Source organism: Stereum hirsutum (genome assembly GCF_000264905.1).
Source record: "Stereum hirsutum FP-91666 SS1 unplaced genomic scaffold STEHIscaffold_7, whole genome shotgun sequence".
Lineage (NCBI taxonomy): Eukaryota > Fungi > Basidiomycota > Agaricomycetes > Russulales > Stereaceae > Stereum > Stereum hirsutum.
This window is the reverse complement of record NW_006763137.1, coordinates 547,028-572,556: the sequence shown is the minus strand read 5'-3', so window position 1 is coordinate 572,556 and position 25,529 is coordinate 547,028. Positions and strand designations below refer to the sequence as shown.

The 25,529-nt window shown below is 52.6% G+C and overlaps 8 protein-coding genes across 8 annotated transcripts; 6 read left to right on the top strand and 2 right to left on the bottom strand.

Moving 5' to 3' along the window:
* Positions 1-1,921: 1,921 nt before the first annotated feature.
* On the top strand, positions 1,922-4,172 carry STEHIDRAFT_121431 (uncharacterized protein; the record flags this gene model as incomplete). The annotated part of the gene is made up of 6 exons (XM_007304139.1): positions 1,922-2,025; positions 2,335-2,672; positions 2,731-2,809; positions 2,991-3,136; positions 3,195-3,566; positions 3,681-4,172. Coding segments are annotated over 2 exons (417 nt in total), but the record flags the coding sequence as incomplete, so codon positions are not given.
* Positions 4,173-10,456: 6,284 nt separating this feature from the next.
* Positions 10,457-10,940, top strand: STEHIDRAFT_57099 (uncharacterized protein; the record flags this gene model as incomplete). Its single annotated transcript, XM_007303887.1, has 2 exons — positions 10,457-10,584; positions 10,685-10,940. Coding segments are annotated over 2 exons (384 nt in total), but the record flags the coding sequence as incomplete, so codon positions are not given.
* Positions 10,941-11,064: 124 nt separating this feature from the next.
* STEHIDRAFT_147088 (uncharacterized protein) lies at positions 11,065-11,940 on the top strand. Its single transcript, XM_007304138.1, has one exon. The coding sequence runs from the start codon at positions 11,070-11,072 to the stop codon at positions 11,913-11,915; it is 846 nt and encodes a 281-aa protein (XP_007304200.1). The 5' UTR covers positions 11,065-11,069; the 3' UTR covers positions 11,916-11,940.
* A 482-nt stretch (positions 11,941-12,422) lies between these two features.
* STEHIDRAFT_97144 (atypical/PIKK/PI3K protein kinase) lies at positions 12,423-15,930 on the bottom strand. The gene is made up of 13 exons (XM_007304137.1): positions 15,785-15,930; positions 15,642-15,728; positions 15,481-15,582; positions 15,265-15,408; positions 15,086-15,206; positions 14,935-15,021; positions 14,795-14,875; positions 14,501-14,737; positions 14,154-14,435; positions 13,804-14,070; positions 13,140-13,743; positions 13,000-13,074; positions 12,423-12,939 (listed from the first exon to the last, which is right to left on the bottom strand). Exons 1-13 carry the CDS (start codon positions 15,856-15,858, stop codon positions 12,551-12,553), a joined length of 2,550 nt encoding a protein of 849 aa, XP_007304199.1. The 5' UTR covers positions 15,859-15,930; the 3' UTR covers positions 12,423-12,550.
* A 203-nt stretch (positions 15,931-16,133) lies between these two features.
* STEHIDRAFT_139371 (uncharacterized protein) lies at positions 16,134-18,019 on the top strand. Its single transcript, XM_007304136.1, has 3 exons — positions 16,134-16,472; positions 16,527-16,837; positions 16,898-18,019. The coding sequence occupies exons 1-3, from the start codon at positions 16,259-16,261 to the stop codon at positions 17,561-17,563; spliced, it is 1,191 nt and encodes a 396-aa protein (XP_007304198.1). The 5' UTR covers positions 16,134-16,258; the 3' UTR covers positions 17,564-18,019.
* Positions 18,020-18,361: 342 nt separating this feature from the next.
* Positions 18,362-21,221, top strand: STEHIDRAFT_168480 (glycoside hydrolase). Its single transcript, XM_007304135.1, has 15 exons — positions 18,362-18,907; positions 18,971-18,999; positions 19,055-19,188; positions 19,242-19,390; positions 19,443-19,474; positions 19,530-19,576; positions 19,643-19,846; positions 19,906-20,185; positions 20,241-20,307; positions 20,369-20,450; positions 20,506-20,559; positions 20,625-20,730; positions 20,787-20,846; positions 20,911-20,986; positions 21,045-21,221. The coding sequence occupies exons 1-15, from the start codon at positions 18,668-18,670 to the stop codon at positions 21,069-21,071; spliced, it is 1,587 nt and encodes a 528-aa protein (XP_007304197.1). The 5' UTR covers positions 18,362-18,667; the 3' UTR covers positions 21,072-21,221.
* Positions 21,222-21,639: 418 nt separating this feature from the next.
* Positions 21,640-22,902, top strand: STEHIDRAFT_57426 (kinase-like protein; the record flags this gene model as incomplete). The annotated part of the gene is made up of 2 exons (XM_007303919.1): positions 21,640-22,151; positions 22,215-22,902. The coding sequence occupies 2 exons, from the start codon at positions 21,640-21,642 to the stop codon at positions 22,900-22,902; spliced, it is 1,200 nt and encodes a 399-aa protein (XP_007303981.1).
* Positions 22,903-22,990: 88 nt separating this feature from the next.
* On the bottom strand, positions 22,991-24,943 carry STEHIDRAFT_147085 (uncharacterized protein). The gene is made up of 4 exons (XM_007304134.1): positions 24,738-24,943; positions 24,573-24,662; positions 23,361-24,511; positions 22,991-23,302 (listed from the first exon to the last, which is right to left on the bottom strand). The coding sequence occupies exons 1-3, from the start codon at positions 24,795-24,797 to the stop codon at positions 23,369-23,371; spliced, it is 1,293 nt and encodes a 430-aa protein (XP_007304196.1). The 5' UTR covers positions 24,798-24,943; the 3' UTR covers positions 22,991-23,302; positions 23,361-23,368.
* Positions 24,944-25,529: the final 586 nt, after the last annotated feature.

Sequence of the window (25,529 nt, the reverse complement as noted above, 5' to 3'; positions counted from 1 at the left end):
ATCGCCCTCCGAATGTTGGATTGTGCCAGCTTTCTTACTCGGAGACTCGGGTTGGGCTTTCTTTGGCCCCGGTGGTGTAGGCTGTCGTGGGCCCACGCGCGCACCGGGAAGGCTCTCCGCATTCGCAACCATGGCGCCCCCGTGGACGTCAGGACTTGGTGTCCGATATTCATGCGTGTCCGTGACGTCGGGGGATGAACCTCGGGAAGGAGTCGTGTTCTCGATAGGAGGAGTTGATGTAGAGGACGACGCAGACCGAGTGATGTTACTGGGAATAGTGAGATGGATCGGGGGGCTCCAGATAGCAAGGTTACAGTCTCTTCTGACTTGGATTGTGTAGACCTCGGCGGGCTGGAATCCCTGCACGTCTATCGAGTTGCCGTGAACTGAAGTGAACTCTTCAGACCCTCGTGCTAGGTATGAAGAGGATCAGTAAACCGTCGTGACCATATGATACTATAGAACTGGGATGGAACTGACAAGTCGCACGATAACCGCCGCGCTCATCGTGTGGCTGGTCGTCTATATCCATGTCTGCGTCGTCTGTGTTATCCACAGGGTTTGCGTCGTCGGAAGCTCGGAATATGTAAGGCGACTGGGATTCACTATGATCCTCAGCTGGTCGGATCCAGAGAATGAAGTCGGACATTTCCATCGCGGCCTCCCATCGAAAAGTCACCACACTGTCAGAGTTCTCTTCGGATTCGTCGAAAACAAACGAGACGTGGCGTGGCATCTGAGACACCAAATTGCGCTGTGTGACTTTGAGTGCATCCTTTTCGTGAGCGTTGCACTCCTGCACTTCATCTACGACTAGACCGCCGATGTAGAGGGTGGCACAGTGACATTGGACAACGGCTGAATCTGTTCCTCGACTGCGTGCGTTGTGCATAAGACAAGTGGACCAGCCCGGCTTGCTGTGGACGTATCTTTTTGCCTCTAATCAATGGTGGGAGACGAAAGATAAAATGACAAAAGAACTTACTCCGGTCTGAGGAGTCGATCGGAAAGGTGAAGCTCGCCGCCAGGCATAATCGAACATTCGACGTCTCCAGAATCGGCGGGGCAGGATTTGAAAACCCAACGGTCGAGAAAACGCTCCGTCCTTTCGTCCAAAAGCAAAAACGAGCGGACGGTATGCAGAATGTCTGTCTCAGCTCTAGTGGAGACGTCTATCGGATATTCAGGAAGATCGCGGAACCACTTTTGCCTCGCCTCCGACGGCGTCATGACCAGACCGGGCCACTGCCGAAGGGAGTCCCAAAATAATTCTTTCAGCAACACAGGCCTCCTCTTCAAGGACGTCTCGATGATGCGCCTGGCTTCTGTTGTCTCAGCGGAATAGTAGAAGAAGGCCCTCGGGCCGTACTTCTGTTTCAAGGCCTTGAATAAAACGACCGCCACCGGGCGAGTGATGCAGGTTCGCAACCCCGAAACGTCCAGACATTTCTCGTGGTCGAATAGCATGTCGATGTAGTGTTGTCGAGCTTGGGATGAAGTCAGGAGCAGAGGCTTCCATGTTTTGTAGATCACTGTAGATAGCGAGCTGCTATTGACCAGCGCGTTACGGTCACAGTTCACATCGACACCGTGGACAAAGTTGTACCCCCAGCAGAGACCAACAGAAGGATCATCTTCCGCACGAATGAAGATACCCTTGACCTGTGTACGTGGGATCCCTCAGTCAGCTCCAAAGCTGCATACGAACAGATCAACGTCAAGAACATACATAAATCTTGTGATGATGACGCTCGTCCAATAAGACCCATCCTAGCTTGGCCTTGACACGACCAGCCGATGTGTCGGGAAGCGTCGATATGGGCGGTCGAAGGAGTAAGAACCGGTCGAAATCCGTGTCGGCCCATGGAAGAAGCAAGATTTGTGTCAGCACGCCGTCCAAGTATTGATCAACCTCCCTAGTGTAATATCCATATCTATCAGAGTCCAGGATGGTAAAATCCCAGGTCTCATTCCCACTGTGGTAGAACAAACTTTCCGAAGGTCCCCTCAACAGGGCGGCTCCAGCTAAAAAGCGGTCAGTCACTGGAACAAATGTATATAAGTTAGCAAAACAGAGATGCTTACCGAGTTTGGCTCCTTCTCCGTATTGACCAGCGAGATCGGTGTCCCTTGACTTCGTGGTGAACCCCATGTTCCATACCGCATCGCCAGTTATCTCCCCAACATTATACAGCTCGACATCACCATAATCAGGAGCATCTTCACGCGGTCTCCACGCGATGTATCCGAGACGATGGCGCTTTGTATCATCGCTTGCTAGGGAAGGACAATCAACTCTAAAAAAAAAAACTCGACTGTCTGGCCTTCGATAGCGCCGGACTCTCCTGCCGAAGTGGACTCGCCGGGCGCCTCTACCAGTGCTCCGTCGCGGTACTCCTCGACGCAAAGCTCGTGATGTTTCAGACTCTCCCATTGCAGGATGCCCTCGACGACGTTCTCGACGAGCGCGCTAAATGCTATAGTGGTGGTCCATTGCCTGCAGCGAGTGCTTATTGGGTACAGGCATGGATGGAAACTGTTTGCCTTCGTCCTGGAGCTCATTTTATGGCTGCCGTATATCTTCCTCCCATCGAAGCTGAGCCACGGTTGAGGGTAAGCGATCACTATACTAGTCCATGTCGATGGCTCCCAAGTTTTAGACGCCATAAGTGGTCCTGAAGATGTTCGGATATTCAGGCCCGTGAACAGGATTCCAGACAAAAACGGGAGGCGTACCGGAATATACCCTGAGGGCTCGAGAGCTGATGGTCGTGCGATTCGCAAAATTGTCTACAAGTGTACCGGCTGATTTGAGAGTCAGAAAGCAGGCCAAGTACGTTCAAAACAAGACGAAAAAAGATTAAGTCATGACATACGCAGGTCGCAACGAATTTGAGAGAGCAAGACGGGTGGAGGAGGCTGGTAGGGACAAGGACAAAGATACGAGAGAGACGGTAGACTTTCGAAGTCGACAGTCTTGAGTGACTCACCGCTGAGCTTACCCAATCCGTATGGATATAACAAGGATCGGCGGCCTGATGTCTTGGACGAGACTGGCTACCAGGAAATGTGGATGTCCACTTCTTGGGACTCTATATGAGCGCTTTGCGCCCGCTGACTATAGCCACTCCCGCGTCTGTGGGACTCGTGAGCCATGTACGAGTTTAACTTGAATTCAATTATGTACCACGCACCGCGTACCCCATCCGACGCCACACTGATAGGACGCTGATCTCCCCGAGCCAGGGGAACGAATCAAATCGCCAGTTTTACTTCAGCATTGCGAAGATCCAGCGAACAAGCTGGGTATCCGGACGTCGTGGCGCAGCCCTAATCCCCTGCACAAGTTCGGGCTGTAAAATCGCATGGGCACGTTTGAAAATTGATAGCGACGTCTGCAAATGAATGCATCTACAGAGCGCAAAATGCGACCTAACGAGATCTAAGGCCTGACTTCGGAAAGCCCATAAGTAAGCCCAGTCACTAGACGACCTTAACCCCGCCCGCCCGCGTCCCAACCACGATCCGCCCCGTCACTTCTGAGAACGCGACGTGTAGAAGATCCTCTACGCCACACCCGAAACAGAAACGCATCAGTGCCGCTTCTCCCAAGTCATGTCTTTTTTTCCGTGGAAGGGGTGATGGAGAGGAGCCAGGAGAAGGCGGTAGGCGAAACGCACCTCTCAAATCATACGAATGCACTTCATACACCGTTCTCGCATCGATCTGGGCCGGTCTGCCTCCGGCTGCGGCGGTCCATGACAGTTCATCATCATCTTCTCCGTCACTGTCATTGTCACTCTCGGTCTCTTCGCCCTCACCCCCACCATCGCCCTCGCCCGCCGATTCTGTCCGTTCTTCATCCTCCGACTCAGCTTCAAGAGCCCTCGATCTATAAGCCGAAAACACAACGACCCGTCTCCAAGGCACACTCTTCGTCCTTTCTACCCATACTCCTCTCATTCCCTGTGGACCTAGAGCCGCGGCACCTATGAACCCCGGTGCGCGGGCGCGCGCTTTTGCTTTTCCTAGTTGTCGATGTGAGTGTGGGCGGGTGGGCGTTGAGGTGGTGGATGAGGAAGGGGTTGACGTGGTGGCAGTGGATGAGGTTGTCGGAGAACGAGGGACGTGCAGTGGATGCGATCGAGCCATGTTATACATCCCGATGAGCGAGACACACATATCGACATACGGCACTGGCCCACCCTCTCCCAACAACCTGCCGTGCGACGAAAAAGCCTCCGGAGACGACACCACGACTCGATAATGAAATATTCCCCGCAGGACATCATGCGCGAGGAACGACAGCTCTATCTCCTCCAACTTATCCGAATCTGAATATGAAGTGGTTGAGCTTGTGGAGACGGAGATGGAGGAGACGGAGGAGATGGAGACGCCGCGGAAGGTCGTGGTCGGGAACGCATATTTCGCTCCGGGAGCGACTCGGACGGGTTTTCGTGCGCTTCCTCCGAGTCTTCCGTGTCCGGGTGTTGTGCGCGAGTGGCTGGGTTTGAGATGCTCATGTTTGTGTTCTTCTTCTTCGTGGTAAAAGGCAGATTCGTGCGGAGTCGTGGTTGGAGTTGAGGTGGACGTGGAAGTGGGGGTAGAGACTGAGGATGAGGTTGAGGTTGAGGTTGAGGTTGAGGTTGAAGTGAATGAGGAACGAAGCTCTGTATGATCATTCTGAATCGGCAGGAAAGTGGACGGGATCGACGTGCTGGTGGTTGTTGTGGGTGACGGACTAGGCAGCGGTCCGAGTGCGGAGTTGACGAAGTAAGAAAAATGGGGCGCGAAAGGAAGGGTTAGAGGGTAGAGCTCGAGTGTTCGGGCTTTGATGCAGAGGAGGTACAGCGATTCAGGCTGTGATTGACCTGCACCTGGGCTTGGAGGGGGTAGTGTCGTTTGAGGGCTCGGGGGAGAGTAAACGAATTGGAGGCCAATGATGCCGTTCCACTATCGCACACATATCACAAACAATACGCCATTTATTATAAGTCCTCCTCGCACGACATATAGATGGACAACCCCACGTACCAATTGATCCAAATCCTCCGAATGCGTATCAATACTCATTCCCGTGTTACTCGGCCAATGCACGATATCGATGAGCGTCGAGCGCGAGAAGGCGAGGAGGTGGTGTGTTGGGTCGAGGACGCGGAGGGATTGGGCGTCGGGGCCGAAGAAGGTGTCGATGTCGTGGAATTGGGAGGACGGGTCGGGAAGGGTATGGGTATGGATATGAGACTCAGAGTGAGGTGAAGAGCGGGTTTGGGGCGGTGGTGGTGGTGGTGGTGGTTCGTTTGTGGTAGGATGAGGTGTTGACGTTGGCATTGGATTGGAAGGGGGTGTTGGGGACTCGGAAGAGCTGGAGGAGGTGGGGAGTGGGATGCGCATGAGGACCGTGGTTGAACTATCGGTGGATTAGCAACCATAAGAGTGACATATTGAATAGATGAATATAAGTACATACCCTTCCTGTGACCTGTTCTGTGCTCGCGTTACGGCGACGTATATCGCATCGCCGTCAGGATCTGCAACCGCTATAGCTGAAGTCCAAGGCTCGCTCCCCCAAAGCTCCCAAACCGCAGGCATCGGATCACTTCCACTCTTCCCCTCATCATATTCCTCTTTCCCAACCTCATCCCCATCCCAGAGCACCACATTTCCCGAACTGTAAACACAAAGCACCCATCTATCGAGCACCAACGCCAGATGCAATATATCCTGATACCCATCCGGACTTCCCTGCAACGGTCTGACACCCGAGTTTGAACGCGGGAGGGACCATCGTGTTTGGGATTTACGTGCGGAGATGACTATATGTTCTATAGAGGAAGAGGATAGGGCGGCGGATGTGGAAGTGTGGCGAGCGGAGGAGGGGAGGGGGAGGTAGGACTGTTGGTGTCGGAGGAAGTCGAGCCAGAGGCCTTTGTCATGCGAGAGAGAGAAAATGTGACGGCATGTCTGTGGGTTGTCACGATATACAGGTGGTCAGGGAATGCTTGGATAGTGAAAAGATAAACATCCGGAGGCGAGGAGAGCACCTTACGAAGGCTGATCACGTCTCGCACGTCGAGAAAGGCACATATCTGGAATATAATTTCTGAAGGTATGGACAGAATAGATGCATGTACCATGTTGTCCATTATTTTAATATGGCTTGTTATCTGAAAGCCTACATGGAGGGGTGGGCCACAAAATTAGTGGCATGGACGGTGCCACACTGTCTGTAGCAGGCCAAAAATAATCTTCCATCATTGCTTACCTCTGGTGATACAAAGGACCTGTTATCAATAGAGTACAAAGCCTTGAAGCCCAAGAAATAAATTTATCGCCTTCCGTGGAATATGTGAAGGCGCAAATCGAGATGAACGTCGTGAGCCACAATTCCGGGAGTCAACAGAGCTCCGGTCCCGAGTCCGGCACGGTCACGGGTTCGTCCTTGACTTTCGCGACGCGACGGTCATCATCGTCGGACACGACGAGCAGAACATTCGCGACATCGCCGGCTACGACGGCCTCGGTTCGCACTCTTGAACGGTACGTTCCTGTGCGCAGATTATTGAATGTTTGTTGACGGTCGGCGTCTGTTCACAGCCGCCTATTAGAGTCTAGAGACGGGCGGTCAGTCACGGTCTTGTCTGCGCTCGCCGCTTTGCGTCGCGTATAGGTCGACAAGTTGTTCACTCTAGCTCGCTTGTGGTCAGTGTCTCGCCATATCTTGGCACTGTTCGAGTTATTTTGGTGTCTATACGCGTCGTCGGACATCTGGACGGTGATGTCGCCACAGTAGTGCAGAGCATGGGGCGGCTCACTGCTCGCAAATTGACGGGCTCATACATATTCTGTTGCCTATGTCCTTACACAACCTATCAACATGGTACTCATTGTCTCTTTGTTTTTTCTTTGTAGCTAATCGTAGGCAAAGTCTATTTTCGGAACACCGCATATATCGAGCCATCGTAGCATCGTAACAAATTATCCGTACGTCCGCCCTTATATGCGCCAACGCACGTCCTGACAGCTTTTCACCGCCCACATTCTTGCGTCATCAAATATATCTTTGTAGGGTAGGCGACCATGGAACGCCTCGAACAACACTGGAAACGCAACGGCACATCCCTCACCACAGACCACACCATGCGCATCTCGCAACCCCGTTCCTCCTCCCCGCCCTCCCAACCCAGACCCTCCCAACGCCCGCCCCGCTCCCAAGCAGACCGACGCCTCGAAGACGAGCTCACCGCGCCCACGCGATACACCACCGGAAAACGAAACGCGTTCGGGGCGGGGGTCGCGCCGCCGCATGTTACCAGGACGAGAACGAAGACTCGGTTGGATTATGAATATGAGTTCGAGTCAGAGTCGGACGGGATGGAGGTCGTGGAGGATGTGAATTCGCGTGCTCATAGGAAGGGGCTGGGGGGAGGGGAAGGGACGGGGAAGGGAAAGCCTGGAAGGGGATTGGAGAAGCATAAGAGCAATCCCTTCGATACGAAAGCGAACGAGTTCGATTCGTCGGACGACGAGCTGTTGTTGTCGCAGGAGAGTAAGAGCAGACCGGTGGAAGACGGGGGACAGGGGGAGTGGAACGATTTTGGGTCAGACAGAGAGGAGAGGGAGAGAGTGAGGGAGAAGAATCGAAGACAGGCTGGTGTTGGCGGTGGTGGTGGTGTTGGTACTGGTGGTGGTACGAAGGTGGGGATTGGGAAGGGGAAGGGGAAGGAGAAGGAGAAGCAGCCGCTCAAGCCCGCTCCGTCACTCGAATTCATCAACGGTCAATGGATAGAACAACATCCGGACTACGTCCGTCCCCCGCTCCCAAATTTCAAGAAGAACAAGCCTAAGCCCGCCGCCGACGCGTCCACCAAACCTCCAGAAACCACACCTATCTCCGTACCCTCGTCACGATCCCCGTCCACAAATCCCTACAATTCAACGACAATTAGCACGAACACGCGCAGCCTCCTCTCCTCCATGTCGAAACACGACAACGGCTACGTCCCCCCCGTTCCCTCATCTTCATCCCTAGCGCACAACCACAAAGCCCGCTCGCCTTCCCCACCATCTACCCGCCAACAGACCAAGAAGAAAAACTTCAATCCGTTCTCGAAGGAGAGGTTCCAGTCTGATCCGAGAGGGAAGGATAGAGGAAAGGGGAAGGAGGTACCAGAGGCATGGCCCGGTCCGTCGCCCATACAGAGGACGCAGTCTGACATTCATGTTCGAGGCGGAAGGGAAAGGGATCGTCGGGACGGGGACGATGCAGGAAAATATATGGATGGGGAAGGAGAGACGGTCGTGGAGCTTACCGATTTCGAGGAGAATAAAGCTCAGGAAGACGCGAGGAGCAAGGAGAAGGGGAAGGATAAGAGGACGCTCAGTCGGACGAGCTCGAAATCGGCCTGGCCGGATTCTCTGGCGAGAGCTGGGATCTCGCCACCCCATTCTAGCGATGAGGAGGAGGAGGAGGAAGAAGAGACGCCACGCAAGATTCAGATTGGATCGAAACCCTCCCGCACCGTCACCACAAATCGTCGCTCGACTTCTCCAGACGCAGTACCGCCACCGCCACCACCACCGCCACTTTCGCAACCTCGTACTCGATCGGCCGCGTCCTCGTCGAACCGACATAAGGAGAAGGAAAACACCGAAGACAGCGGCGACGACGACAGTGACGTCCAAGTCGTCTCCGACGCGCCCGAGTCCAAGTCCAAGTCCAAATCGAAACCGAAACCCGTTCCACTCACGAAGCCACCTGCCTCCTCCACCGGGAACAAGAGCAAAGGCAAGGGCAAGGTCGACGCGCTAGACATACCCTCCGATAACGACGTCCCTCCTTCCGCCTCAGATGACGACAAATCGAAATCAACGCAGAAAGCGAAACCCAAGCCCAAGCCCGTCTCTCGCCCTACAAAGAAGGATGTTCGTCAGGTTTCTCCTTCCCCCGAACGTGAATCCAAGTCCAGGACAAAGCCGAAGCCGAAGGCCAAGACTCGTAATATACGAGAGACGGTGGGGTATCAGGATTCTGAGTCAGAAGGCGCGGAGGAAGAGGGCGAGGAAGGTGAAGAGGAAGACGCGAGGGAAAGGACGCCTGTTGTTCCACGCAGGTCACAACGTTCTACGGCCAAACCCTCCGAGAAGTCAAACCGAGCCACTGGCAAGACGAAGAAGAAGACGACGCGAAAGGGAGTCATCGAGTCCTCTGCGTCTGAAGCTGATGCAGATACCGATGAGGAAGAACGAGATTCGCATCCGATGCCGGCCGACTTTCCTTTCGTCCCCGATTTATCGCAGGTCCACGGCGATGTCCATGCTGATGAAGTGGAAGTCGTCGAGCTATCTTCGTCGTCATCGCGGACGAAGGCGGCGAAGACGAAAGCCAAGGTTTCAGCGGAAGCAAAACCTCCTCCGTTCGCTCACCTTTCACCCGTCAAGGATGCGTCGTTGCCGAGCTCACAGGTCGGGAAGGGTAAGGGCAAGGCGTCACTAAAGGGGAGTGACACACTTGCAGCATTCCCCGTAGCTCTTCCCTCTCCAGTGGCAACACCCACGAAGGTCAAGGCTAAAACCAAGAGCACCGGCAAGCCTACCTTCCCGAAACCGACGGCGACCAACCCCATCACCATGATCTCCCCACTTTCGTCTCCTATACCCTCAAGATCGTCATCCTCGGCGAACCTGAACGCGAAGGATAGGTTGAAGCCGAGCCGGAGTCAGTATCTGAATGACGTCGAGGAAGAGGAGGATGCGGACGGGGAAGATGGTCTGGCACCGTTTCCGATGGGAGAATTGGATTTGCGGTTGCACGCTGGGAGCCCGAGCAAGAGGTACAAGACTCTGGGAGCGGATGAGACGCCGAGGAGGAAGAGGAGGAGGATGGAAGAAGACGGTGAGGCAGGGGGCAGAGGCGTGGTCAGAGCCAGTACGGCCGCAGATTTGGGCTTGGGTGGGATGGATATCGATTCGGTGCTTGCGTCGATGCCTAGCAGCAGCCTTGACGATCTCGAAGGCATCGGCGACGATTCTCGTGAGTTCCATCTTTTATCCTCGCTATCTACTCTTTTTCAGCTCACTGACGCTCTTTCTCTACTCTACATAAGTACTCGACGACTTCCTCAACCCGGATATCGACCCCTCCACCCTCTGTCCCTTCTGCGACGAGCCCCTCCCTCCAACACCCACTCCAAAACTTCAATCCCTCCTCACATCCGCCAAACGTCGTGGCTACCCGGACCCCCGTCCCTCAAACCCCCGCGGGCTCAAAGCGCCCATGACAGCCTTCATCTCCGCCTGTCAAAGGCATCGATTCGAATACAACGAATCCCCGAAGGCTCGAGCCAAAGGCTGGCCCACGGATATCGATTTCAGAAAGGTGAGGAAGAGGGTGGAGAGCCGGAAGGACGAGTTGAGGAGGTTGGTGGACGGGGGTGGAGAGGGGATGGAGGAAGCTATGAAGGAGGCGAGGGAGAAGAGTTTGTTCTGGGGTGAGGTGAAGGGCGAGGTGGAGAAGTTGGGGAGTCGGGCCGTCGTGGGCGTGAAGGGGCAGTTCGATTCATTTGGGAAGACACAGCCTGGATAGTGAGTCTCTTTCTCATCTCCCACTTTTTTTTTTCATTTCTCGATGCACTCTGCCTCGGGGTTTGGGTAGCGAGCTGATTGATTTTATTGCGATTCGTAGCTATGGTGAACTGGGCTCCATGGTCATCCATCAGACGCTGTACAACCTCTTTCCACCCACATCCTTCCACACGCCCTCCATCGCGCCCTTCACTCCATCCGAATTCATCCAACGCATCCTCGTCCCGGAAGCCGCGCTTTGGCTCATCATGGAAGACACGGGTCAACCGCCCGAGGAAGCCATCAAGACGATGCGAGAAAGCGCCGCGTACGGAGTCACGATGTTCCCAGACGGGAGGCGAGGCGGAAAGTATGGAGATGATGTGGATGGCGACGTGGATGAGGGTGGGGTTGGGGAGGATATCGTGATGGAGAGGGCGAGAGCGAGGAGGGCGGAGGTAGAGGTTGAGGATAGGGTGGAGGAAAGGGTATTGAAGGAGATGGGGATGTATGAGGATGGAATGGATGGAACTGCCGGAAAGAAGGGCAAGGGGAAGGCCAAGGCCAAAGTGGGTAGGCCACCCAAGTCAGTGGATACGACTAGGGGAGGTGCTGCAACAGGCGCAAGGGGAAAGAAGCGGAAGAAGGGCAACGAAAACGAGAGCGCGACCGAGGCAGAGATGGCACGCCCTGTAGGTAAAAGCTCTGCCCCAACCTCCGCGTCACGTCCTCCGAAGCCGAGACCTATACCTATCGCCAAACGACAAAAACCGACAGAGACGACGGATGCCAGTGAAAACGACTGGGATAGTGCGAGGCACAGTGATGCGAGCGCCGCTACCACTGTAAGTAAACGAAGCAGAAAGCCGACATCTACGTCGGAGGCTTCCTCTCCACCGCCACCCCCATCCACGCAACCGCCCCAGAGGTCCCTACGAGCTCAATCTGCCTATCGCGACGAATCTTCGACAGACGAGAGCGAGGACGATTCGTCTACCTTGGTCCCGTCTTCTCGCCGCAGCATAGAGCTCTCGAAGACCGCAGAACGATCCAAAACCCGCGCCGTCACCGATTCCAGCGAAGTCGAGGTCATCGAAAGTGCTATTGCTGATCAGACGCCGAAACGCAAGGGCCCTCCCCGTCCACGGATGGTCAAGAAGGATGCGACACTGACCGACAAGGATATCAACGGAGTCAGGCTGAGTCCGGAAGAGACTCCGAAAGCTAAGGTTGGGAGTGCGAGGCGAAAGGGAAGTGAGGAGCCCAGGAGAGTTGGTGAACCCTCGAAGGCGTTCCATCCGTTGCGGGCTGCAAGGGCTCGGACCGCTAATAAGAATGAGTACGTGAAATAATACTGCCTGAGAGCCCTTGTATTCCCGGTGCCTGAGTGATGATGTTCGATGTCACCCCCTCTGCAATATTCGACGCTGACTGCTCTACAGTGCACATGAGCAGCCGGGGAAGACGTCGAAGGATGGCTGGGGTCGGACCATGACTGAAGCACACAACCTGTCAGAGGACTCTGACATGGTCGCTCAGCCTAAGGAGAAAGCCAGCCAGGACAACAAGGGGAAGGGGAAGAAATCAGTGAACAGGAGTGACTCGAACTTGGCCTGGTTGTGTGGGTCTTCGGATTAGTCGTGACCGGGGAAGGACGCTCCCCCGTTTGGCGCAAGGATTACTGCACATTCGCGGTTCTATAGAGAAGGCATTTATTGCTATTTTTATTGTAATGTCAGACACTGTATGTTCTGGCGCTCGAGTTGTCAACTGCACGTATCGTACTGCTGTGTATAATCTGCCGTGTATGTTAGACTTCCTTATTGTCTACATTCTCATTATTTTTTCCGTAATTCGTGGGTAGTTCCGATGGTGTGGAATGAAAACATCATGAATAAGGGTACAGGAGTAGTCCGAGACTCGTACACGACATAAGTTATACGAACAATCCAAAAGCTACAACACCCCAAGATTCTCACCGTTCAACTCAACTCCTCCAATACTGCGCCAAATCATGGAACCGATCCACCACCTTCGTGAAATAACTTCCCTCATTCAAAAGTGTCTCAAACTGCTTGATAGCCTCTTCCTCCGTCAACTCCAACAGGAACTTCTCCTGGATCTGTTCATGCACGTTTCTGTGCTTGATATCAGGTATATTCGCGTCGACCATGAGGGTGACGAGGTTGAGGATCAGGTTCGCCGATTTGCGCAGGATGGTGAAGCCAGTGAAGCAGAAGTTCTTGAAGCGTGCGTAGTGCATGGACTGGGCGCCACCCATGGCGTCGATCATTTCTTTGCAGACTTTGACAGCGGGTGGGAAGGGCTTCGGGTCCCGACCGAGGATGTACCCGAAGTCGACGTGGAAGAAGTGGCCTACATGATTACGAGCCGGGTGAGTGACGGTATATAGACAGAATAGCATGTTGCACTGACCATCAGGAGTGAGCAGCAGGTTGTCCAAGTGGCGATCACCCACACCTAGTAGGTATGTTACGACACAGTAGCCAGCTGCGATAATTCATTAGCGAAATTGAGGGCGAAATGAAGCCTACAACACGGAGAGGGGCACTCACCACAACTCCTAATGAACGTATCGATCACACTCGGCTCAACCCCATACGTCCCCACACTCCCCTCATCTGGCCAATACTTCCGCAAATAATTCAATAACGTCCCACTCTCACTCACAATCGCCGCCAATGTCTTGCTCTCCACGAACTGCGCCATGCCCTGCAAAGGACCCGTCGCCAGGACGTGGTATGGCGTCAACTTCAAATCGAGGTTCTCCTTCCTCAATAACCTATCCATCAACGTGAACAGCTGAATCACGAGTTGATCTTGACGCATATCATCTCCATCTTTGAATATGACCGGAAACTCGGAACCATCGGAGCAGGAGAAGAAGAGGAGGAGAGGGTAGAGGTTTGATTTGAAGACGGAGGACTTCTCGGGGATGATGCCTGTTACTTCGATTGTGGCGTTGAGAGGGAGTGGGAGAGGTGGCATAGAGTTGAGATTGTTCTTGGAGTCGGAAAGGAAAGCGCGCAGTTTCTCGATCTTCTTGGGACGGGGATCTTTGGACATGCGTATCTCTTTGGCGCGTTTGGCAAGGGTGGCGATGAGTTCTCCTTGCCGACCCATAAGCGTTCGCCGCTCTTTGCCTCTGACACTATCATACTATCGAGTAGCACGTAAATATCGTGACAACCTTGTATAGAAGAGGAGATAGGCACTCACATCCAGGATACGTTGCTGGAATTTGAAGATGACCTTTCCGTACATCTTCGCCATAACACGGTCCTCCAACGCCACCTCGACGGCAAGATACCAATGCAGCCGATTTCCGAGCACCGAATTCTGTACCGCGCGCGAAATGAGGAAATCGGCCAACCCGCTGTCGTCGTACGAGATTGCACTAGCTGTGGACCGCGAAGAGCGTTGATCGCTAGCCGTGCTTTCGAATTTGAGAGCTTGTACCAGTTGGAGCAGATAGAGCATGAGTTCCTATACGCACCAAACAACGTACAAGTCAAGTCAGTCGCCACGCTGGGCTACGTGCATACGAAAAGAGGTAATCCAAGACTTACATCGTCGTCTGCTCGGCTGAGCTGCTTAACGGCGAATGCTCTCACACGCGAATCGACGGTACCGGGACCAAGTAACTCTAGTGCGTCGTCTGTGTCGATTTCTGTCCATTGAGGTAGTAATTCTTCCACGGCCTGCTTCACCTCTGATGGGTCTCGCCACGTCACGGACTTGAGGAATTTGGTGAGACCGCGTTTGTCCCGAGCGAGGTAGAACCGGAATTTCCAGATCAAGTCTTTCTCTTCGGAGGTCAATGTTTGACTGGGTGCATAGCTGAGAATCACCTGAAAGATAGACAGAATCAACTTTAGTGGGGAATGTGGCGCAATAATGGGCAGCAAATGCTTACGCCCAGCTCGTCTCGTATCTTTGTGTTTGGTTTGAGTTCACGGTCGTAAGGACTGCTTCGATGACTCCGTACGAGTCGACGATGTTTGTCTTCCACGGGGTTATCTCTCGGTGCGTCTGGGTCTAGTATTGCCCAGAGGTAAGGGTCAGAGGCGAAGGAGGTGGATATTGAGGGAGTGATCGGTTGGTGGGATGGTGGTGCGACGACCGTAGTTGTTGAGGACGATGCGGCCACTTCCTATACATTGTGGGCGAATAAGACTACTGCTGAAAGTGGAAAAGGTGCGTTGCTTACAGGTTCGCTGAATATGACGGGGAAATCGAAGCGGGGCAGGTCGACGTAGAGGAAGAGGTTGTCAGACTTTTCAGTCTCAGCCTAGGAAAACGAGTAGCGTTAGTTTTGTTTCTAGAGAGAACGGATATAGTAAGACGTACCGCATGAATTTCAGTCATCTTTCTGAAGGCCATCTTGTCAAGCCAATCCGACTTGGGCAAGTCTCCTCTCTCGTACTTCTTCACCAACTGAAGGAAGAAGAGAAGGCTCAGAACTGAATCCTGGTTGCAAGACGGTAAATATAGGATGCACCTTCTCCAACCTTCCCATCTCATCTCTCGTTCCCATCTTGCTCGGTGTAGTGCTTTCTACCGAGCCATCCGCCTCCCTCCCAGGCCAGAGCAACATCCGATGTTTCCCTCTTCGTAGGGTCCTATACACATATCCTAAACCATCCTCACATACCCATGTTATTCGAGGAGTTTGCTCACCATTTCTTCCCGAAGAGCCTGAACGTCGTGCCCCCGACTGGTGTGGCGGCGCGAGGGCCAGCAATGTCCCAGACTGTGAATATTATCTGAGAGCTAAGAGGAAGGTCGCAGTATCGTATAGGGAAGCTGATCCATTCGTTCCATCTACACATGCACGAGATTACAGGATGTTAAGTACTACGAGGTATTAGGAGGTATATGGCGGATGAGACGCACGTGTAGTTGCTTTTGAAGGCCTTGAATGACGTCCGAAACGGAATGGTCAAAGGCTTATTGTCCGCAACTAATTGACAGGTGACGTATAGGTCTGAGAGTCCTCTACATATTCGATCCGTCAGAATTACTACCGCCTGCTCAAGGCCATTCTGATGACTTACTGGGATTGTAGCCCATGAAACCTCAGCTCTGGGTCATCTATGATTTCTGTGAAAGATCTTGGATGCCGTGTACCCTCAAGTTGAGCTCTATCTGGATGGTATCAGCTACTGCTCGTGCCTCTAAGGTTGTTACGGCGACCTACATTCGGAATGTTACTGGCAGCTTGAGGTCGCAGAGTCGAGCAAAAGTGAAGTCGTCCTTGTTATCTTTGTTCATGGCTCATTTGCTCCAGAATGTCCTAGATATATTTGAGACAGATAGACTATATTGCGCGGAGGTATCGAATCCAACTGTGAGTGCGAGCACGAGTGGTGGAAGTTGCAGCCAAGAGTGGCGTATAGCAGGAGGCCAAATGCGGGGATTGTGGCCCATGTGGGACCAAGGCATTTAAATCCCCGCCGCTCCGCCTTAACCTCAGAGCAACCTCAGAGTGATGCACCTCCAGTGCACCTCCTTGACTTTCTTGACTTGTTCTAAACCCGAATTGTGTTATTCTAACCATCTCTCTGCGTATTTCGCTCAAGACATAGCAAGACGTGAAGCTGGCTTAACTGGATGATACGCTCAGATGCGAATGGCATAACTCACTGACGACGCTCCATAGCTCTTATCAGCCATGGCTGCTTTGGAAGATGCTCCGTATGCTCGAATTCAAGTCCATGAATTTGTCGGAGAGAACAATAGTTCAGAAACTACGGCTACAGCCTCTCCAAGCCGACTTCAAGAATTGGAAGTCTTGAGGAAAGGCCGTCACTATGCTCAAATGGCGTGTGCCAGTCCTGGTTGGCGTACCGTGTCCTCATCGAAGTTCCAATCGTATTCCTTCACCAGTGAGTACTCTCAAACTCTTTATTTCTCTCTTTGTCTGAAAGAAAGATGCACAGGTACAGGGGAGGGTGTCTTTGCCTATCTTCCACTGCCTCCCGCTGTGGCCCCTTTCAACGATGAGGAACATATGCATCCAGGCCATATCTTGCCTTGGGGCACACCAATAGAGACCGTTGGCTCTGCGGGAATATTCGTATCGGAAGGTCTTGAACCGTTCCTCACCACGAAACTCGATACCGAAAGAAGACAGTCTCGCGTTTCGTCGAAAAACTTGAAGGCCCGATCTCGAGAATCGTCTTCGTCACCTCAACCAGTCAGGAAACGCCCAAAGGCAGTCATATCGCCTCTGTTCACCTTGATTTCTTACGTACGGTATTTTTCCTCCTCTGTTTCATATGAACGCTCAAACTCTGCCCATGATTTTCAGCCTCATTATGTTCCCTTCCCCATGGTCACGCCTCCGGCACCCCCGACTCCACCTCCGCACGCCAGAGCCTTTGTCTCAATACGCCCACACACGACCGCTTCCATCGAGGAAACTCTCTCCGACGAATTCGTTCGCCTGTCCTGGATAATTCCTATCAGGGGTTCTATCCAACCACACGATCTCACCCCTGCATCACTGCTGGAAGAAGGCCTTCCAGCCGACGGGACCTCAGCAGAGATAGGATGGACACGACCCTCGGTTGCTAACTTCTGGTCCTTTTTGAAGGAGACCATTCAACAAGGCGCTTACGGAGAAGTCTCCCTGTCATTCCAGCCCGTAGCGACATTGCAACCTCCGAGTCGCCCAGTCCTTTCCACCACATCCGAATCTCCATCGAATCCTGTTTCAAATTCGACGACGTCAACCTCGACCGCGACTCTGTCTTCAACGGTCGCATCACCCGATCCTTTCCATATGTCGTTGCGCATCACGGATCATATCAAGATCTATTGTGATGCGCTCTGGGTAATGGCTATAAGACGAGCGATCGAGGAATGGAAATTTGCGTGGTCTGAAGTTCAGGGGGAAGAGAGGGACATCCAGGTTCTTAGGGATGTGAAGCTTGTGCTGGTCGATGGGAGGAACTCGCCAGTGTTGGTTTCGTAGGGTATGGTTGGGGTTCTACCTACCGCGACGCGTGACGTCGTGGAAGGAGCGAAATGGCCTCTAATACGACCGTCGAATAATCACCTGTGAGATTGAGGTTCTTCTCCGCCCATCTTTGATCGCTCTGAGGGCTTTTCCAATTCGCAAATGATACGCGATTTGCTGTACGATCTCAGCTCAACCTCGCGCCAGCCCCGACTTGGAAGTGCAAAAGATCATGGTCGATTTCATCCACTCTTGAGTGGAGTGAGGTGATTTTTGTATACGAAGCTTTGAAGTCTCCGCGTCTCGCCAAACTACTTATGTTATCTGTGCTTTTGCCCCGTCAGTTCCTTCCTTCCTGGACGGCGGAAGTTTTTTTTTCCGGCTTCGAGCGAGGGTGTATATAATCGCTTTTATAAGCTTTGAACCCCTAGGCTCCTTACTGTAACCTGGCGTAACCTGCTGTGATGATGCACCCGTGTACTGCCTTCTAGACCGGCGCCGTATGGGCGCTTCGCTTATTTATGCCCCCCATACGACGTTGTTTGGCTCCAACAAACGTTCAACATCGTGTTTCACAGCCAAGCCTCATTTCTCCCAAAGCTCTGGCATAGTTTGGTTCTCCCTCTCCAATTTCATCCTCTTTCCTTCTCGGTATTGCCGCCTCCACAGCTTCCTCTGTCTCTCTTTCTCCCTAATCAGGCCCAGGTTCGTAAAGTCTTCCTCACATTTCTTTTTCATTATTCTCAGATGAAGACGTGGCTGACGACGCTTCCGACGGAAATCCCTATCAGACGGACCAAATCTATTCTCCTCCTGGACGCGATCGCCGCAATTTCAACTTAGCTGATGCTGCATTGCTTCGAAAACGACGTGTTGGCTCTGTTAAGCTACGATCTTCACCGACTTGGCATCGACTGACTTCGAAGGGAGATGTCTGGCGTCCACGACAACATTCCCATTCAGTTAGAGATGGGCCTGTATAAAGGGACTATCGTCCGGTTCAAGGACCCATATTTTTCTCCTTCCCTCTCTCCTCCCCTCTCTCGCTGGTCATAGCCTTTGTCTGGGTTTTGACGGTGCCCCTCGTCTATTTTTGTACTGTCTATTCGAGAACGAGAAATGGTCGTTCTTCTTCCGCTCCTTCTCTCGGCCGCCACGATCGCATCCGCCCAGAATCTCGTCTCCGGGGTAGGGAGATTGTCACTCAGCGCTGGTGCTAGCCCTTCTGCGGCGGGTAGCGTAAAGTTCAGCTCGAACGTCCTTTCGTCGGCTGTAGGATCCATTGTCAGCTCTGTCTCCGATGGCCCCAACCGTACGATTGACAGTGCCCTCCCGACCTCGAAACTCTATGGTGTCAATGTACGTGCCAAATCTTCGCCATTAATGCCCGTGCTGACCCTTCGCCGCGCATTTCTCGCTCAGTTCGGTAACTGGTTGGTCTCTGAGCCCTGGTACGTCGTCCTCATTCATGTTACAGTCTAATACTGACCAACGAATTGATCATAGGATGAACCCCACGGAATGGCTCGCTATGGGCGGAGAGTTCTGCGAGAGTGGTAACTGCGAGGACTGCCGCCAATCTGAATGGTCCCTCGCCATGTACCTTGGCCGAAATCAGACCAATGCTGTCTTCAAGCAACGTACGTCCTTGATCGTCTCCACCCACTTCGTGTTATTGAGAAGGGAAATGTAGATTGGGAGACATGGCTGACGCAGGACGACGTGAATGGGATTGCTGCCGCCGGGCTCAACGCCGTTCGTATACCCGTACCTTTTTGGATCGTCGAGGATATTGTAGATCAGAGCCGTGAGCCGTACGCTCAGGGTGGTTTGGATGAGTTGGTGCGTCTAATTTTTTGACCCCTCGAGAATAAATGATCTGAAACGCATGTAGATCCGTGGCCTCTACATGTTCAAGGATGCAGGGTATGTCACGTCATTTGGATTGTCGCCTGCGCGTACTTACTCGTATCACTTGCAGTTTGAATGTCATTCTCGACCACCACGCCTTGCCGGGTGTCTCTTCATGTTCGTTCATTAACTTCTTCCGGTGGCCATCATCGATCCGACTGATCTCTGCTCATGTTCTGCTAGCCGGCCAGATGTTCGCAGGGAACTGTACTACCCAGGTCGAATTTTACGACTCTGAGGATAACTATAATTACAAGCGCGCCGTTACCTGGTCCATCGTCATGGCCTACCTTTCTCATACCCATCCCGCCTTCGAGACCGTATTCTCCATCGAAGCCGTCAACGAGCCCACCCAAAATGCTACCCAGACTCCCGGCATTGGTGACTGTACGTTTTAACTTGTCCTTTCTGGAACTCGGTATTCAGAGTTGAGCTCGCTATCACAGTCTACACCGCGTTCGTCCACGGTATCCGCGCCATCGAGGCTTCAATGGACATCATCTGCGACGATTCTTTGGATTTGGGTGCTGTGACCGACTCTATTGCCCTCTCGGCGTTCGTGGATGCCCTCCCGATTATTGCCAAACTTTCGGACCAGTACGGTATCGGTCCTTTCGACTCCTTCGATTGGGACCCTCTGTCGAACGTCACTTCTTTGAGCATCGGAGACGTCCTCACGTCCTTCGTTGGTAGTGGAGACCGTCAAGGGAAATGCCTTTCTACGCAGTAAGCATCTTCCACGGATATTGATGGGAGGGGCATATTTTTACTATTGTTGAAGGACCATGAACCAAGGGTGGCAGGGAACTGGCGGCGTGAATCCTGCAAACTCTGCTATCGGCCCCCAGGTACGGTGTCCCTCTCGTATCTGATTGTAGCTCCGCTCATGGACGTTTGATGAACTTGAAGATTTATGACAATCATCTGTACTTCAACTTTGGCGGTGTGGCCCCCAATGCGACGGAAGACTCTTATATGACAACCATCTGCAGTGCGTACCAGCCACATCCTTAAACGAACTCGCAAGACGCTCACGACGTAGACAGATAACACCAGTGTCGCTGCTGCTGCTCTCGTTGATAACGCTCCTATGGTCACCGGTACGCTGTCTTCCATTCATGGCATTCTAAAGTAATCAAACGCTGACGCTCCGAGATGCAACCAGGTGAATGGTCTCTTGCGACGGGGTTCAACGCCACCGACGACTGGCTCAAGAAATGGAGTGACGCTCAGAAAATGGCATGGGCTCGGGGAGGTGGATGGCTCTTTTGGTACGTGTATCCCACAACTATATTTTATCCAAGTTGCTGACCACCGTGGCGTGCAGGAACTGGAAAATCGACACCGATGCACAGTCATATCCAATTGTGGGCCAGTACAAGCAGTGGTTCGTGTTACGTTACAAAAACGACACTCAAATGTACTCCTGCTAAACCATGTTTGCCTTTCAGGTCTTACAAGGAAGCTCTCGCGGCCGGGCTGTTCACCGCAGATCCCGCGACGTACTTCGATGACGACGTCTGCGCTGTCAGTGATCCCTTCATCATCTTTACCCTGCCGTTGCTTATTATAATTCTTCACCTAGCCATACCTCAACGCCACCTCGGCTTGAGGAGCCCTCGTATTTATTCGTTCGTTAAGGCAAATTAAGTGAACACTCGATGTTAATATCGCTAATGCCACAGGTCGTGGCTTCTGTCCTTCACTCACGCTGTCTTGTGCCACTCTTTTGATTTATTATATGCTTTATACGTATAACGCATTCTGTTCTGTTTGTGCCAGACTTCTCACAGTATTGTTAAGCGACACGCTACATGCCAACGGTGAGATACTCGGGTGGCGCCGTCACGCCACTCTGTCTCATACACTCCCCCGTCAACTGAGACCGCAATGGCCCCGAGACATCTCGGAGCGGCTTTCAGCCTCTACGCGGAAAACTCAGCTCAGGCGGCACATCTGGAACATCCACCTCAAGCTCAGAAAGGTACATAACCGGACGATCTCCTGCCTCCGTCTTCTTGTCACTTGCCTCTCAACCACTCTCGTCATCAACTCAAATTTATCTGGCTGGCCTTTCTACTTCTTTTGCGCCTTCACCTACACATTACTACCCATCAGTTTTCATCATGCCCTCTATTGACAGGTTCAATCTCGTGGGTACCGTCGTCGCCGACAGCCTTATGATCGAAGAGGTTCTTGGGTCTGGTACCTACGGCGTCGTCTACCGAGCGGTCGACACCACTTCCCCCGAACGCGAAGAATTTGCCGTCAAGGCCGTGCGCCGCGCGCCACCTGACCACCAGGAACGCAAATTTCAGGACCGCGAGATCAAACTCCATTCCATCGTTTCCGACCATCCCAACATCATCACCTCTCACGGCGCCTTCAGAGAAGGGCCGTATCTCCTCTTCGTCATGCAGTACTCCAGCGGAGGCGATCTGTACGACGCAATACATCAGGACAAGATGCTCTTCCAGAACGACGAGCGCACGAAGCATGTCCTTCTTCAGGTTATCGACGCGCTTGAAGCGTGTCATTCAGCCGGAGTATACCATGGAGACTTGAAGACCGAGAATATCATATGCTCGCAGGATCTGTCTCAAGTTTACTTGACCGACTTCGGGCTCTCTACGGATAAAGCCAAGTGCTATTCGTGCCCTAGGGGTACCTCGATGTACATGGCTCCAGGCAAGTTCAAAATCCCATTTCCCTCATCTATCTCTTGTCTAACTGTCATTGTTGTGATCATAGAGAGTGCAGGCCCACTATTTGGCGAGCGACACGTCTCCTCCGACCTTATCGACATCTGGGCTCTGGGAGCCATGATAATCTTCATGATCGGCGGTCTCGTTCCCTGGGAGCAGGCCTCTCTCAGCGACCCCGAGTTTCGGAACTTCCTCATCAACCCATACTACCTTCAGACCTGGATCCCCATCTCCACTCCGGCCCAAAGACTTGTGAGGAATATCCTTACTCTCGACCCGGCACGCCGTCCGTCGCTTGAGAAGATCCGATCAGAGATCACGAAGATGCCCACTTTCTATATGGCAGATAGAGAAATCGCCTGGGCCTCGGAAGACGTCAAAGCCACCAAAGAATACTTCACGCTCGACGTTGACCGTCCAATTTTCTTCCACACCGAACAGCATTCCGGGGCCAGTGCGCAGACAGACAGTACAATTGAGAGCTCCGGAGGTCTCGTCACGCCATTGTCTGCACCACCTACTATAGAGCCTCGTATGCTGGCAGACGAACTCGCTCAGGCCCTGGAGGCCACGTCGCTCAAGGGTAGTGATTTTGTCTCTGCTCGAGACGAGACGAGTTTTACTTGCCTTCCCAACACCGATATTCTTCCCTGTCTTGGTGACGACCTCATACTGCTGGCCACTCCCAGGTCTGACCATTGTGATGCATTGGGTGCTGGCTCAAAGGACTGGAAATAGCTGCCGACTGCTGATCTGGTTACCAGCGTACCTACGGCTGCTGTGTAGTTTGACACTTAGCTGGCAAGCTATGTACAGTAGAATGGCAGGATAATTGGTGACGATAGACGTTGTGTACATTACTTTACAATAATTACATTCAAACTTTGGACTTCTGGCTGCGCTGAACTATAGAAATTCGCGATTCGTACAAACATGCATTCCGCCAAACGAGACAACAATTTATCGAGAGCAAGCGGGGTCGAACGAGGAGCAAGATACGAAAGCAAAACAAACAAATAAACACACAAACAAACAAACAGACAGACAAACAAGGAACTTAGCAGAGCCAAACAATATGATTCAAAGCGACGATAGGGAGATGAGAAGAATATGCGAAAACAGAAATTGGAGACGCTGACTGCTTGGAGATTGAAATCAATACAAGTATACATGTTCAAAATGTACGACGAACTCACAGTGACATCTATGAGGTCGAGAGGTTGAGGGCGGAGAACTGGTTTGTCAATTCATCCGGTAAGGAAGAGACTGCGGCAGTACGTCGGGTTGCCCGTTTGCGAGTCCTTGGAGAGGCGCTAAAGCGACCTGAGACATCTCTGAGGCTGTTCATGTCGGGGCCTACGGACCAAGTGCATCCCATCGTCACGTTGCTGGATATCCATGAGAATGGCTGGGTCCCCTCGAGTATGACGTCTATCTGCTGATCCAGAGTTTTCTTGGGGGTGTGGCTCTGATAAGGCGTTGGCCGATCTCTCTGCCTGCGAGAAGCTCTCTTCTCTATTCCCCTCCGAGCGACCTCGAAACCTTCTTCTGATAAGGCCTGGGTTTTCTTTGATTTGGAAGATGAGGAGAGGGATAGCGAGTTCATGATCTTCGCGATTTCCTCGTCTTCTTCGCGGAGCGATGCGCACTTCACCCTTGTGGTCCCACGCAAGACGAAACCCTTCCCGTCCTCCAAGCATCTTGAATTGTGGACGACGACCTTCTCTCCGCCTTCAGTCCGATACTTGCAAGGAAACCGGTGACGATTCTCGGGTGGAAGGAAGGAAGGAAGTTTCTGAATTATGACCATGGTGGGAGCCTTACGTTTACTCGGTGCAGTTGGAACCGTCGGGACATCATGTGCCGGTGCGGAAGGCAAAGTTCGATTGGAGTCGTCTGCGGCAGTCTTGGAAGGCGTCCCAGCAACTTTCATCTCCTCCACGTGCTCGTGGGCCGTGGACGCGTCACTGTGGTCGCGTGACGGAGGGGGAACGTCGCAGTGTACATTGACTGTGGCCGTAGGTACTGATGATGGCGAGACGAGCGGGTCTTCGACTGACGCTGTCGAGTTGATGCAATCAGTGGTGGCAGCGGAATGCGACTCTGCGGCTTGCGGAGCGACTGGTTTGTCAATCACACCAGACAGACCGGGCTCCAGTACATCGATGGGTTGGGTAGTGGACAAGGTCGGAGATAGTAAGGAGTTGCTGTTGCCAACGCAGATCGACGGCGGAATGAAAGGGTGGAAATGATGAGTGATGCCGAAGGTTTTGACAGTAGGTTCCGTAGATGGGAGACGAGTTTCGTCCGCGTCCGTGCTCGAGGGGTAGACCACAATGTCTTCATCCTAATAAAGAAGGACCATCGTCACAACAGTGCCAGAAAGACGAGGATACACGAACACGCACCACAACCATATTGACATCTTGGCTGACGATTCCTTCATCCGAACATGAGTCGCTCGAGGAATCAGTCATTTCGATATCGACATTGGTAATCTACCCCATAAACATCCAAACATACAACACATCACTACTGCTGTGATATAGATAGATGGGGGAAGCTGCACGCACGACTGGAGAGTTGTTCCCTTTATGTGCTCGGCGAGGGTTTGATCCTCCATGACGCGCCATGCTGAGGAATCTTTTCAACGTCCTGGGAACATTCTCGAGTATTGCCGTTCCAGATAATTTGCTCTTTGTAGGGAGGCCTGAGTGGTCATATCTCCCAGGGTGGCGCAGATCATCGCGGCATGAGTTTCGGCTGAGTCTCGTATGCGACTGTAGGGGGTTGTATGGCATTGCGCGGGGTGAGTTGGTCTTCCTGACGCTGTTTCTAGATGGCTTGACACGATCCAGCATGCTGGGATAATATCCTAAGGTAAGATGGAAGGTTGTTAGCGAGCTGGCACGATCTCGAAGTCAGAATAATGAACGTGCGCGTCACAAAGAGTAAAGATCTCATGAAAGGCATACGCATGTATTAAAGGGAAACGAAGCGTTTGTAATAAATTTCATGCTCGACTAGGAGTGTAGGGTTATGAAATCCGAAGAAATAGTTCGAGGAAAGGCACTTGTGCGCCACCGACCCCTGGTGACATCGATCAACCACCACAGCCCCTCGAGTCTGGCCGCCGACAGTCTTGGTTATTATAGATCATTTTATTGTCCTTGTGTCTGAAGTGGCTAAGCTATGAAGATGACATGAAATACTTAAGCTAGGCAGCCTGCGCCCCAAGTTCAAAGACGATAGTCATAGCCGACTTCAAAGCTCAAGCCTTGCACTGGCAAGGATGGAGATGAGGCAGTATTTGCCCAAACGTTCGATAGCTCTAAGACCATCTGCCATAGCACACACGAGCACGA

Excerpts from the sequence above, each read along its gene's own strand:
- STEHIDRAFT_139371 (XM_007304136.1), top strand. The coding sequence starts at position 16,259 with ATGGCTGCTTTGGAAGATGCTCCGTATGCTCGAATTCAAGTCCATGAA. Across the intron at positions 16,473-16,526 it reads CCAATCGTATTCCTTCACCA|GTACAGGGGAGGGTGTCTTT; the intron begins GTGAGTACTCTC and ends AAAGATGCACAG. Across the intron at positions 16,838-16,897 it reads TGTTCACCTTGATTTCTTAC|CCTCATTATGTTCCCTTCCC; the intron begins GTACGGTATTTT and ends CATGATTTTCAG.
- STEHIDRAFT_168480 (XM_007304135.1), top strand. The coding sequence starts at position 18,668 with ATGGTCGTTCTTCTTCCGCTCCTTCTCTCGGCCGCCACGATCGCATCC. Across the intron at positions 20,186-20,240 it reads GGGAAATGCCTTTCTACGCA|GACCATGAACCAAGGGTGGC; the intron begins GTAAGCATCTTC and ends CTATTGTTGAAG. Across the intron at positions 20,308-20,368 it reads ACTCTGCTATCGGCCCCCAG|ATTTATGACAATCATCTGTA; the intron begins GTACGGTGTCCC and ends ATGAACTTGAAG.
- STEHIDRAFT_147085 (XM_007304134.1), bottom strand. The coding sequence starts at position 24,797 with ATGGCGCGTCATGGAGGATCAAACCCTCGCCGAGCACATAAAGGGAAC. Across the intron at positions 24,663-24,737 it reads AAGGGAACAACTCTCCAGTC|ATTACCAATGTCGATATCGA; the intron begins GTGCGTGCAGCT and ends TTTATGGGGTAG. Across the intron at positions 24,512-24,572 it reads AAGATGTCAATATGGTTGTG|GATGAAGACATTGTGGTCTA; the intron begins GTGCGTGTTCGT and ends CTTCTTTATTAG.
- STEHIDRAFT_97144 (XM_007304137.1), bottom strand. The coding sequence starts at position 15,858 with ATGAACAAAGATAACAAGGACGACTTCACTTTTGCTCGACTCTGCGAC. Across the intron at positions 14,738-14,794 it reads CCGTCATATTCAGCGAACCT|GAAGTGGCCGCATCGTCCTC; the intron begins GTAAGCAACGCA and ends CACAATGTATAG. Across the intron at positions 13,744-13,803 it reads TCCAGCAACGTATCCTGGAT|TATGATAGTGTCAGAGGCAA; the intron begins GTGAGTGCCTAT and ends GCTACTCGATAG.
- STEHIDRAFT_147088 (XM_007304138.1), top strand. The coding sequence starts at position 11,070 with ATGTATGAGGATGGAATGGATGGAACTGCCGGAAAGAAGGGCAAGGGG.